This window comes from Colias croceus, chromosome 2 (assembly GCF_905220415.1).
Source record: "Colias croceus chromosome 2, ilColCroc2.1".
Taxonomy (NCBI): domain Eukaryota; kingdom Metazoa; phylum Arthropoda; class Insecta; order Lepidoptera; family Pieridae; genus Colias; species Colias croceus.
This window is the reverse complement of record NC_059538.1, coordinates 2,063,052-2,076,993: the sequence shown is the minus strand read 5'-3', so window position 1 is coordinate 2,076,993 and position 13,942 is coordinate 2,063,052. Positions and strand designations below refer to the sequence as shown.

At 33.4% G+C, this 13,942-nt stretch overlaps 1 protein-coding gene across 1 annotated transcript in view; it reads right to left on the bottom strand.

Moving 5' to 3' along the window:
* Positions 1–517: 517 nt before the first annotated feature.
* The window catches only part of LOC123705141, a 55,737-nt gene continuing 42,312 nt past the window's right edge, over positions 518–13,942 (bottom strand). The window contains exons 3-7 of the mRNA XM_045653791.1: positions 8,682–8,834; positions 3,641–3,818; positions 2,561–2,797; positions 1,824–1,961; positions 518–1,468 (exon numbers count right to left, since the gene is read on the bottom strand). Of these exons, the coding sequence (XP_045509747.1) occupies positions 1,233–1,468; positions 1,824–1,961; positions 2,561–2,797; positions 3,641–3,818; positions 8,682–8,834 (942 nt within the window). The 3' untranslated portion in view covers positions 518–1,232. The remainder of the gene's footprint in view (positions 1,469–1,823; positions 1,962–2,560; positions 2,798–3,640; positions 3,819–8,681; positions 8,835–13,942) is intronic.

Here is a 13,942-nt window from a genome sequence, read left to right as displayed (position 1 = left end):
AATATATTATTATTTGTAAATGTTTAAATTATCTACCTATTTACCCGCTACTACAATGTCAAATATTTTACAATGTAGCAACATTATAGCAACGGGATGTATGAGGAAATGTAGATATTATATTATCAGCACAGACTATTAAAATATTACTAAATTGGTAAAAACTACAATAAACGTTTTGATAATATATACAAAACATTTACAGTCTTACTAATAAAATGTTACCCATTCGCTATGCAATGGATTACTTATTGCAATAACCTGTCTTGTTTTTATGATTGATGTTTCATGTGAGCAAGAGCAGGACACAGCTATGGTAGAAAATGGTTGAAATTTATCCATTGTTTAACTCTGTGGTTTAACTATTTATTAGTAAGGCCGTTAATCAACGAGGTTAAATTGCGTTTCGTGGTTAGATTTCATTTGTCAAATTCAGTCAAATTTAGCATTTTTTTGTCTTTTTCATATCGCTTGGAATATAAGGTCGAAGTTATTTTTGGACGAATATTTATCTATAGAAATATTTATCAGTCTGTTTTAAATATTTTGTCAAGAAGATAGATAAGGCAGTGAAAGAGTACGAGGGAAGTAGGAAAATATAAAATTTTGACATTTATTATTGAGTTACAAGCATTTGTTATAATATAAGTATAGGTACTTATAATTGTTGTAAGAACTACTTAAAATGCTTTTACAGAGTTGGTAACGCCTTCTTCAAAGTTATCTTTATTTCTCAATCATTTAATTCTTAACAAATAATGCAAAAAAAACACATATTTTCGTTTTATTTCAGGCGTTTTCACTCTCTAGAAAAAAAATAATTTCATCTCACTTTTATTACAAAGTATGAGACCATTCTCAGTCAAAAGTTATTGTTTTTCAGACTGTAAACAGTCGTTAAGATTTTTCCAAATTTATCCCGCATATTTTATGAAAATCTAACATCTATGTTTTTTTTGTATTTTTTATTTTTATTTGGCTTTTGATGTTTGAAAATAATGTTCGTATTAATTTTTTGTGTCTAGATTTGAATTTAGTTCAAAGAATTGGGTTAATTTATAAAAAAAATTGTTTTCTGAAATCAATACTATTTTGAATTTAGTTCATGTAATAGGTAATTTATTTGTATTATTTTTGTTATTTTAAACGTTACAAATCTCAATTTAAACAAGGCTATAACCACGAAAATTTTCAAAAATCGCGTCCTATCTACAATTTGGTGTAATCTATGATCAATCCGGCTCCTGGTGGGAGCAGTGTGGCACAGGAGAGGGGGAAGATTTGTAGGCTCGGGGGAAGAGGGAGGAGTAGGAGGGGGGAGGTTCGTATTCCGGGGGGGATGGGGGTAGGGGTGGCGGGAACATTTGCTGCGACGACGCTGTCACGCTGACAGTTGGCGACAGGTCGATGCAAGATGGCGGAATGTTGAGCGGCGTGTCGGACGGCTTGGAGCTCTTGCAGCAACACTCTGGAATAGAAAAAATTGGAAATAAATATTAAAATAGTAAAATTAATGGTAAACCTAGTGATTGAAGTGTAGTAACGGTGAAATTTACTGTGAATAATATTTTTTTTGGAAATAAATGGCTCTTCTCTTCTCTTCATTTATTAAGTATTATTTAATAGAAGGTTAAATTAAAACTGTGTAATTAATATTAAAATACTAGTACCTAAAACTGAATTAAAGTTATTTAAAAAATTAAATCTTAAATCGTTGCAAAATGACAATAAAAGAAAATAACTCTATGAGAAAAATGAATTTCCTACTTGTCCTACATCATTACTGTTCCATTAGAAATTATAATAATAATATAAATTCTTACCCCAAGCCAAACAGAACATAAGTATGGTGGCGCAGACGAGCATGCCAACCACGAGGTAACTCCAGGGTCCATAGGGCTTCAGGGCTTCCGCGAACTCCAGTAGAGCGTTTGACTTCTGCTCACTTTCGCTTATCTTCACTGTAAGAGAAATTTAACGGTTATTTATTTGGAGAAATGAATATATAGTCTTCCTAGACATTTAATGGCTGATGAAGTATTGAGGATGGTAGTTCGGTTATGTAGATTTTAACGGTTCATCATACAAATTTTTCAAGCTAGTACACTGGGTACAGAAGGCTTATCAACAGCACTTGGCGACATAATATAACCAGTTTTTTAACCGACTTCAAAAAAAGAGGCGATAATCAATTCGGACCGTATATTTTTTTGAGACACTACTAAGTTATCGATTTTAAATTTAAAAAATTGGTTGTCTGTAAAGTCGGTTTACTGACGATAGTTGAACGTGACAACGTCTTAAGGCCGATTGTGCTTCTTTATCGCTCGTTCCGCGCTCTCGCTTGCACTTCAAGCCTTACATGGAACGCCTCAGAGCGAGGTAACGCCGCATGAGTCATGTTTTTCCGTGCATGCAGCCGGCTCTATCGAATTATAAGACGTTGTCACGTCAAAATCACGTCTAGGTTAGTTTCATAACATTTTCATGCTATGTAAACTAGGCAGTAGGCAGCTACTTTCCAAGAAATTTCCGACTTTATTTTTAGGTTGATACTCACTAATAACAGACGGCTTAGTAACCGCCTCCGGCTGGTCCAGCCCCAGCAGCTCCTGGTTGCGCGCGGCGAACCTCCGCAGCACCTCCAGCAGCGGCGAGTCCCGGCGGCGCGCGCACGCGGCCGGCTCCTCGTCCTCCCCCGCGGGGCAGTGCCGCACGCCGTCGCACACGAGGTACGACGAGATGCATAGGCTCGACGCGCCGCATGTGAACTGGCTGTCTTCGGAGCATATTGCACCTGCAGAACAGAAATAGGGTTGAGTACTGCGCGTGCAATGGAGTGAACTGGTGAACTTCGGAGCATATTGCACCTGCAGGACAGAAATAGGGTTGAGTACTGCGCGTGCAATGGAGTGAACTGGAGAACTTCGGAGCATATTACACCTGCAGGACAGAAATAGGGTTGAGTACTGCGCGTGCAATGGAGTGAACTGGAGAACTTCGGAGCATATTGCACCTGCAGAACAGAAATAAGAGGGTTGAGTACTGCGCGTGCAATGGAGTGAACTGTGAACTGGTGAACTTCGGAGCATATTGCATCTGGAATGGATGGATGAGTATTTCGCGCTACTGGTGTCTTTAGGTAAAGAAATGGTTGAGTACTGCAGATGTACATTCTTTGCAAATGACAAACGTTAAGCTATATTTTAATTTACAGATTCGCGTGTCTAATGTCCAGGGAAAAAAAGGGTGAGATGGTAGAGCAGGCGGGCATAAGTGGTTGGAATTGGAAGATAAAAATAAAAAAATATTTGAATCAAATCAGTAGAGAATTCTATGAAAAGGCACCTACGCTATTAAACATATTTTACGTTATTAATAGAACTGAATGAAACACCCTCATAACCTCATATACATTCGACTGTTAAAGCTCCCGAACTGTTAAGGCCAAAACAACAATCACACAGAAAACTTAACATAATTAACAGTGGCCACCAGTCACAACTGTGTGATAAATATGCATAATTATTATGCAATAACATTAGACAGATAAATCAACATACCAACATCCAGAACTCACAACTGTCCAATCACAAACCACTAACATACTAGAGAGCTTCCCAGAACTTCAAAGACTTACCACTATTAACAGCAGTGACGACTAGCCGCAGTTTCTCCGTGTGATGGTAGGTCGTAGCCGGCGGGTTCCACACCACCCTGATCTTTGGGGGCAGCAGCTTGGTACCAGCTCGTGCGGCCACGGACGCCGCGTTGCCGCCGCACAGCGATAGCTTCCATATGGGCTTCGATTCTATATACTGTAAAGAACATGGTTTGATTATAGGACATGTTAAGATGGTAATAGAAAGGATTTCAGAAATTTTAACGGATAGAAGAAACTTTATTTGCTATATTACTGTACAGGCGAAAATTTATTATCCTACTAGCTTACCGCCCGCGGCTTCGCCCGCTTTCTCTAAAACGATTTGAGATTTAAACTATTCTATCTTTCAAGTTGGATCGAACTGCACATGGTGTGCGAATTTTATTATAATTGGTTAAGTGGTTTAGGAGTCCATTGAGGACAAACATTGTGACACGAGATTTATATATATTAAGATTGGAAAAACCAACATTTATTTGTGCCTTTTTAATTCGAATTTGTTTGTTCATCTTATTAGCGAGACTCGTAATTTCTTACGTGACATTAATGTTACAAAAAGTTTACAATCTTAAAGCACATAATAATACTTTTAAGTCCAAATAAAAACGGCATAAAACCTGCTCTCAAGGATAAATCTAACGATTCAATCGCTTTAATAATAAAATATATAATAAATTACGTTGTTTACATGTTCGTGCCATCGAATGATCTGGAAGGTTGCTCAATTCACCGTTTACCCCCAATTAACCCGAGCGTTCATGAAACTCAATTACTTGAGACACTTGCGACTCATTAAAATGTCAATTTATTGCTGTTCCTTGTTATTGTTTCCGTAATATTTCGGCTTCGACAGCATGTCATTCTGTATTTAAGAACGCGTGTTTTGAATTGATGTTTGTTTTGATTCCATCAAGTGGCAATCAAGTGGCAATAGCGAAATTATGCTTCTAGACTTGTAGAGGGAATAGGTTTATTTACTTTTAAGGGAACTACTATCTCTTCTTGAGGTACAGTCAGAAGCATAAATATATTACCATTTGCAGATTAGCAAAAATATCTGTCATAAGAACGGGTTCAATAATATCTGTCTGCCCGTATACAGCAAAAATATCTGACATTAGTAGGCAACATAATAAAGTGGCATCAAAATTATGTGACGAAAATGTTACGGCAAATAATTGTGATAACCTCTCGAAGCATAAATATGTGACGTCACCTAGGAGGCAATAATATCTGACACAATTTTATATTTCTGTATTGTAAAATATAATTGATTCCTCACAAAAAGCATAAATATGTGACACTAGCTTTCCGCCCGCGGCTTCGCCTGCGTTTTCACAGAAATACCGCATAGCATCCGTTCCCGTGGGATTTTTGGGATAAAACCTATCCTTTTTGTTAACCCAAGTTACTCTTTATATGTCTGCTAAATTTCATTGTAATCGGTTCAGTAGTATTTGCGTGAAAGAGTAACAAACACACACATACACATCCTCACAAACTTTCGCATTTATAATAATAGATTAGTAGGATAGGAAGTAGGATTATAGTAGGACTAGTAGGATAAGATAGGATAGGATTTTAAAAAGGTCAAACGTTTTTTATTGAATTAGTGTTTTGTATTTTGCTGGGGCAAGAATATGAACAAAAGACACATTATATTTTGTAAATATTTTTTATTTAAATGAAATTACGATAATTTATTTAAATGAAATATGTTAACTTGCCATAATTTTCGATATTCAATAAAATAATAGCAATATTATAGGTAAAAGAAAATGAATAACGGAGCAATCGTGTCAAAGGTGTCAAACGCCGCTAACGTCAAATATAACAAAACAATTTCTAAATAATACACGAAGGTTACACTGAACCTTCAAATAAAATAGATTATTTATTATTATTTATTTATTTATAGAAGGTAACTTGGATTAACGCTTATGAGAGCTTTTATCCTGGAAATCCTACAGGAACGGAAACTATGCGGGTTTTTCTTTGAAAACGCGGGCGAAGCCGCGGGTGTTAAGCTAGTAGGATATAATATCTAGACATACAATATGTAGTATACAACGACGGCACATATTAATTAATATGGTAATAATGTTTTAAAACAACGTAGTTAAAATAAAATTTATATTTTGTATTAATTCAATATTAAATTGAAAATAAAATTGTGTCAGATATTATTGCTTCCTAGTTGATGTCACATATTTATGCTTTTTGTGTGAAATCAACGCAAAATACAGAAATATAAAATTGTGTCAGATATTATTGCTTCCTAGTTGATGTCACATATTTATGCTTTTTGTGTGAAATCAACGCAAAATACAGAAATATAAAATTGTGTCAGATATTATTGCCACCTAGTTGGTGTCACATATTTATGCTTTGTGTGAGGAATCGATGCAAAATACAGAAATATGAAATTGTGTCAGATATTATTGCCACCTAGTTTGTGTCACATATTTATGCTTTGTGTGAGGAATCGATGCAAAATACAGAAATATGAAATTGTGTCAGATATTATTGCTTCCTAGTGGTAAATGTTAAAAATTATGTAATGACGATTCGAAAGTGCTACTAAATAGTAGTCTAATTGAATAAATGAATATTTGAGTTTGAGTTTGAGTTTAGTTGATGTCACATATTTATGCTTTTCGTGAGGAATCGATGCAAAATACAGAAATATGAAATTGTGTCAGATATTATTGCCACCTAGTTGATGTCACATATTTATGCCGTGAGAGGTTGTCACAATTATTTGCTGTACATTTTCGTCACATTATTTTGATGCCACTTTATTATGTTTCGTACTAATGTCAGATATTTTTGCTGTATACGGGCAGACAGATATTATTGAATTTATTCTAGTGACAGATATTTTTGCACATCGCCCCCTAGGCATATATTATTGCTCGTGACTGTACATGATATTAAATTCAGCTGGAACCATTGTCTCAAATTAATAATGCCATTGAAATCTTATGCAAAACCATTCTATTTGCACTGCAACGTAATTAGAGATGCGCCGAATAGTGGTTTCACCGAATAACCGAATACCGAATACTATTCGGTTAGAACCTTACCGAACCGAATATTCGGCCGAATTATTCGGTTCAATGTTTTGATGCGTAAACCGGTTCTAACGGGTCGCAAGTAGCTGCCGGCTCGGTGGCGAGCGAGCCTTACCTCACCGCCCGCCACCCGCGTATATCGCCCGCGCACTCCGTGCCGTCTCAGTTGTGTTGAAACTTCGCACAAAATATTAAAATTTTTAAATTGTTTAAAAACTTTATATTTTTAATTTAAGTTAGTGTTTGCAATATGAGCGGACGTAATGTCATTTTCTATTGGGACTAAAAGCATTGTCTTCAGACTTCAGGATTTAAAGTATTATAAATATTAAATACTGATTAAGTTCTAATAATAAGCATGATTAAATTATGTTGATGTAAATTTACAAAATAAACGTTGGAATGAAATGTAATGATCGTTTTATTTTATACAGGGTGTAATCGTTAAATGTGCACAGGCGATTATTCCATAACTATTACAGATATCAAAAAACTTTTAACTCATATTGAAAGTACTATACCTAATGAGTAAAATGACAATAATAACTTTTTAAAAATAAAACGAGAAATATCCAAAAATGTTAAATGAAACGCTCCCATACATTTAGTATGAAATAAGACTATTTCAAACATTTAATATGAAAGGTTTTGCTTTGTTATTTGATTTTGTGCTATAATTATTTCGCAAATTTTAATGAAAGTTCATTTAGAGACTGTAAATAGAGCTCGATGTGGAATACAATGGTATTCCAAATCGAGGATGTCGTCTCGAACATTGTATGGGACAATGTATGGGAGCGTTTCATGTAACATTTTTGGATATTTATCGTTTTATTTTTAAAAAATTATTATTGTCATTTTACTCATTAGGTATAGTACTTTCAATATCAGTTTAAGGTTTTTTGATATCTGTTATAGTTACGGAATAATCGCCTGTGCACACTTAACGATTACACCCTGTATACCTTAGGTTCAAACATTCTTCATAGGATTTCTTTGACTTGTGTATAGTATGACATCAATCATTCATAATATGAAGTTATTTATTTAGTTCTATAGCCAAGAAAGTAGAAATACTCATACCGAATATATTCGGCACCTAAACCGAATAATTCGGCCGAATACGAATAGTGAAAAAGATGCCGAATATGCCGAATACCGAATATGTATTCGGTATTCGGCGCATCCCTAAACGTAATGTACACAGTGCATATTGTTCTGTTGAGCGAATGTGGCTCGAGAAATTGTGCAATCAATGAAACAAAGGTGAGACGTAGCTTACTGGTCTAGATGTCGGACAATGGATGTGCAATTTGCATACCTTGAAAACTCACTCATTCCAGCAGGATCGTATTCAGAACGGAACTGAAAGGGGCTTTATCGTGGGAATCGGGAAGAATTTATTGCTTCTAACAGTAAATTAGAGGTGATTTGTCTATTTTGAGAACGCACTCGTTCATCCAACAGTAAGGATCGTATTCAGAATGGAATAGACAGGGCTTTATCGTGGGAATTGGGAAAACTTTATGTCCCGTGGCTAAGGGAAAAAGGTAAACCGCAATTGTATATCAAATTTCTGTTGACTATTACGTTAAATAGCACTGTCACAGGTCTTCCTAAGTGTATGTCGGTGTCAAATTACGTGGACCGAATTTCAGTAAATTTTACATTAAGTATCTTCCATTTCAATTACATAACCTTCTGAAAAGATTTTTTGGGCTATTTAATGACCCTACAGATTACTCAGATCAATTTCTACCCAGAATGTGAACATCTCATTAATTATTAACAGTCTACATTCTACAGAAACTTGAACCAATTTTCCCACCAAATTCCATATAAATCGGTTAACAATTGCCAAACTTATCGATCCTACGCAAAAAATACCAGAGCCTTTTTTGGAAGTCTCTCAACACCTTCGTTACCTAGCAACAGATACTCACAACAATCAGCTTGCACGCGTCCGTCGCGTTGTTGTTGACCAGCGCTCCCTGCTCGCCCGTGTGCTGCGCGTGTGCGCTGCGCATGCTCCACTTGCGGCCCTGCGTAGAGTCCGGAGGCCCGTCGAACCCGCGGTCCCATTCCGCTAGCGACTCCTGGAAATAAAAATAAAAAAAGTTATAATAGTTGTTTTTTTATACTTATATTTTTGGAAAGAAATGGATAAATTTTTGGTTTAATTAAAAAATTTAGGTCTTAAAACACAAAGTTACATACGACCCGCCGTCTTCTATAGGATTGAATGGATTCTCATTTGACTAAATATTTAGTATTGAAAATTTTTAAAACAAATAAATTTTGAAGCAGAGTTAGGTATTGTTGAGTCCAAACGGACAATCATTATCATTGATCATTATTTTATGAAGATAAAGTGCAACGAATCAATTTAGCCTTCTGTAACTATTGTGATTAAGCTTCGCGAATGGATTTCAGATTCAAGATAACATTTTTACGTTCATTATTTACAGTTGAATACCTACCGTACAGTTGAAAACCAATGAGCAGGAAGGAAGTAGTTTGTATTGGCTACTATCCAAAAGTACCTGTTTCCTTCACTCTCTTGTCATTTTATGATTCTAGAATAAAAATTACCTATAATTTATGTGTAATCACTACATAGTTATTTGAAGTAAATTGTTTTAAAAAATATCATATACTTAAACGCCTTAAAATAAAATTATTCTTTGTCGCAACCATGGCAACACTGATGAAAAAAAATTGACAATCATTGACAGAAGTTTTAGCGGGAAGTCAATTCATAATTGGAATCTAAGAGCAATAATCGTATTAATTGCGCGTCGTATAACAATACAATTCATAAAATATCGTCTTTGTTTTAAGCCTTGTCGTTTAAAAAACAATAAAATACATATTCTACAGGAGTTCCTACATATTTTTGAAATCATGTATTGAATGCCAACGTGGAGGCCTAATATAGCTTGACCAATTTTATTTAACTGATAATAAGAATAAAGATTAGAGCGTTTGAAGGTCGCCATTGTAATAAATGCGCGTAGGCTTTGCTGTTTATTTGTTTTGTTTTTTAGATATTATGTACACGTGTAATGTAATTTTGTAACATAAATAATTTTATAGGAAAAATTTCAAGAATTTTTTAGACGATGAAATAAATAACAATTTATTGCACACAATAAATAAATATGATTAAAAAGACAACCGAATACCTAATAGACATAATAGCTATCTAGAAAATCAAGACAGCAGAAATGATATTATGTAGAATCTTGAAAATGTTCAAAGGGCCGTTTTATCGTCATAAGCGATCGCTCCCAGACAACCCGGGTCCCCGGAAGATGGTTTTCAAAGAACATAGGTAGGTACTCAATTTAAAGTGGTTTAGTTACGTTGTTTTGCTTTCAATCATAGATAAAACAATGAAATTATAACACGTGCTCCATGGATTGTATAACATCTTTGTTTCATTTCTATCAAGGTTCTATCGGATAAGTTATTGCAATTATCAGAATTTCAACAATGGAACTAAAAATGAACAATAAATACCTTTTAAGAATAGTGAAATGATGCTATCGACAGAGAATTCATTTCCAGACATTGTTATGTAATTTATTACTCTAATTATAAGTTACGTATTTGATCATTTTCCCTAAATGACCCTAGGTAAATGAATAATATGAGCACGTTACTTTTTGATTTCATGTCTGTAATTTATCTGACAAGTTATAATGAATAATAGGACATATCTATAATATAAAAATGAATCGCAAAATGTGTTGGTAAGCGCATAACTCGAGAACGGCTGAACCGATTTCGATAATAATTTATTTATAATATAGATTAAAGTACGAGGATGGTTTTTTATGAAAAGAAAACGTAAACATAAGTACCACGGGCGTAGCCGGGGCGGACCGCTAGTTATAAATAATTATAATTTATAAATTATAAATCAGCTATAATAGGTATGTGAGATAGAAATCTGACTAGGTATAATCCACATTCTTTAATTTATCTAAATACTAGCTGCGCTCCGCGGTTTTACCCGCAGTGCTCCGCTCCTGTTGGTCTTAGCGAGATGATATATAGCCTTCCTCGATAAATGGGCTATCTAACATCGAAAGAATTATTCAAATCGGACGTAGTTCCTGAGATTAGCGCACTGCGATTCAAACAAACATACTCCAGCTTTATAATATTACTATATATTTATAATTTCAATTACTTAGAGATTATAATTTATGAATATGTACTATTAATAGGGGAAGGGATTGGCGAAAGAACCGGGTTCGTAATTCCGCCTCGTGATCTTTTTTTTCTATACTTTAAAAATTTTAAATTTATTTATTTTATTAGTTATCCATTCTGTATAAATGCTATAAAATGTTTTAAAAATCTACCTTTTCTTATAGTTTATTTCATAATATAACCAGATTTAATTGTTTTACGAAAACCTTTGACAAGGCCCTTTCCATTCAGAAGTAATTGCAGTCATATGATCAATGACCTTACTCCTTATGAATTATACAAGACCTAACGGATGTATTTCAGATTTTCAAGTTGATAATATGTTTTTTAAATAACATTTTTAGTAAGTAGTAAAGATACAGTTTGATTTGAGATTCAACTTAGAATATTTTAATCTTCTTCACATTTAGAAGATAATTCACTTAAAAAATTATATTTACCTACCTATCTCGTAAAATTAATTTATTTTGTATAAATTATGATTATAATTATTATGATTTTGTTACTAATATTATTACTACGCATATAGATAAATTTTCACAATCAGTGCCTAAAAGTGGCAACACAATACATGTTTCTCGTTTCAAAATATATTGCACCGTAAAACAATAACCTATGATAAAAATCACAATTTATTCATTACAAACATTAAACTAAAATACCTAATCGTTAAAAAACAAAAAAAAACGACGTGTGTCAGGGTGTGCCTTCAAGCCACACCTCCGCCCGTCGGAGTGGGGAGCGTGAGGTTTTTTCGTTACGGAATTTCTCGATTCAGTCCCCGCGCTCAAGGCCCGCGATAGAAGCTATGCAATAGCTTAATAAAGTGTAACAAAGCTAAAGCTATTTAACTATTTTTAAACAATAGTTAAATTATAAATACATATATGAATAACATGAAATAATTAAGACCGAGGCCATACGGAAGGCAAGACAATAGTTCCAGATAATGAGCCTTAGAGGAAATGTGGGTATTAGGAAGTGGAGGAATTGAGTACAATAATTTTTATAAATATAATAACATACGCACGACATAGCCTTTCCTTTCATGTTGATTGATGTTAGATTAGATTTATTCTACTACTAGCCGCGCCCCGCGGTTTCATATGTAATATAGAAATCTGACTATCCACATTCTTTAATTTATCTAAATACTAGTTGCGCTCCGCGGTTTCACCCGCGTAGCTCCGCTCCTGCTGGTCTTAGCGTGATGATAATTATATAGCCTTCCTCGATAAATGGGCTATCTAACACCGAAATAATTTTTAAAATCGGACCAGTAAGTAGTTCTTGAGATTGGCGCGTTCAAACAAACAAACTCTTCAGCTTTATAATATTAGTATAGATTGTAGTGTTTAGTCACAGAATAAGTAGTAGCTAACACCAGTGTAGTGTTATTTTGATACATAAAAGGTAGGTTAAGCAGTAATTAGTAACACAGATTACTTAATAGTTAGGTACTATGTGTAGTGGTGTCCATATTTAATTTTCAATGTACAAAGAATCAATCAAATAAATGTTTTAAAGGAAAATATGGTTAACCTACTTTTATACACCTTAAAAATCTACATGCATTCTCCTTTAGTTTATAACAATATAATATATTTAAAAATAATTTATGATAAAATTACAATTCAGTCGTCGAATCTTTTTAAAATTTTACATTTTAGGCAATAAATTTAATTGCTTATCTTTATTCTAGATCAAAACATTAACTAAGACATTAACATAGACGACCTGAAAGAATTATGGAGTCTTAAGTATCAGTATCTTCTATCGCTTTGTCGTTTGACAAACTTTTTTCTTTTATTTTTCTTAAACAATTTTCTTGTAGATTTATTTAAGCATAGCATTATTATAAGATTTTAAATCTCCTTACAACAAATTGCACAGTACTAAAATTTGTTAAAACTACAACAATCAACAACAAACAAACAATACAACGTACAACAACAACTACAACGTACTAAACTACTTTATGTATTTAAATTTTGATTAAAATAATTATTAAAAAGAATAATTACATACTTTAATTTTATTATTATTGAAAATAGGTTGTTTGAATGAGTATTTCATTGTTCAATTATTAAACTGAACAACCACAAAACATATTGTTTGCACAGATAAACAAATATTTGAGGACAGTGCGTGAATGGTAACTTTAATTTTATTAAAATCCATTCATTTTTACTTAAGCATTTATTCCTATAATATTATGTAGGTATGTTGTTTATTATAAGTATATTGTCATTTTCTTTAGGAAAGTGTCATGAAAATACGCATTTGAATACGTACACATGTGATGCATAAAAACGTGAGTCTTCTGAAAAAATCGTTAAAAATCACACTGTATCAATTTTAGTATCTCTTATTATCGCTAGATGGCGTTATTAAATAATAATACAATATTTATTAATTGCAAAGGCATTGCAAAATCATAATTATTGTTTCATATTTCTCAATAACTTATCGAATGAAAACTTGCACATTCGATAATATACAATGCAATATTTTAATTGCTTAGATAATAGGTAGTGCATTTTGTAATGTACCTAACTTATATATCTGTAATAGTTATGATTTTGTAATTTATGCGACTTCCAAATAGAAACGTGTTTTGCTATTACAATAATTTTTAGTTTTTTAGTAAATCGTTGTTTAGTATTTTACAATTTTAATACTTTGAACACTAAAATATTGATTCAAAGTTTTTTTTTTAAATTACTAAATTAAATATTCGATTGACTGCTAATTTCAGTGACAATCGAGTTTTCTTCATTCATTTTTTACAATAAAACAATATTTTAACTACAAAAGCTGTTGTCATTCGCACCCTTTTCGCACTTTAGAAAATTCTGTATAACTACCACGATGAAATTTTATAATATTTTATATCATTTAAGGTAATAAAATCGATCAGAACCGGTGTATCGAGATTCGATATAGCAGTCGACTCACCTGTTACCACGTGATAGTTGCAAAA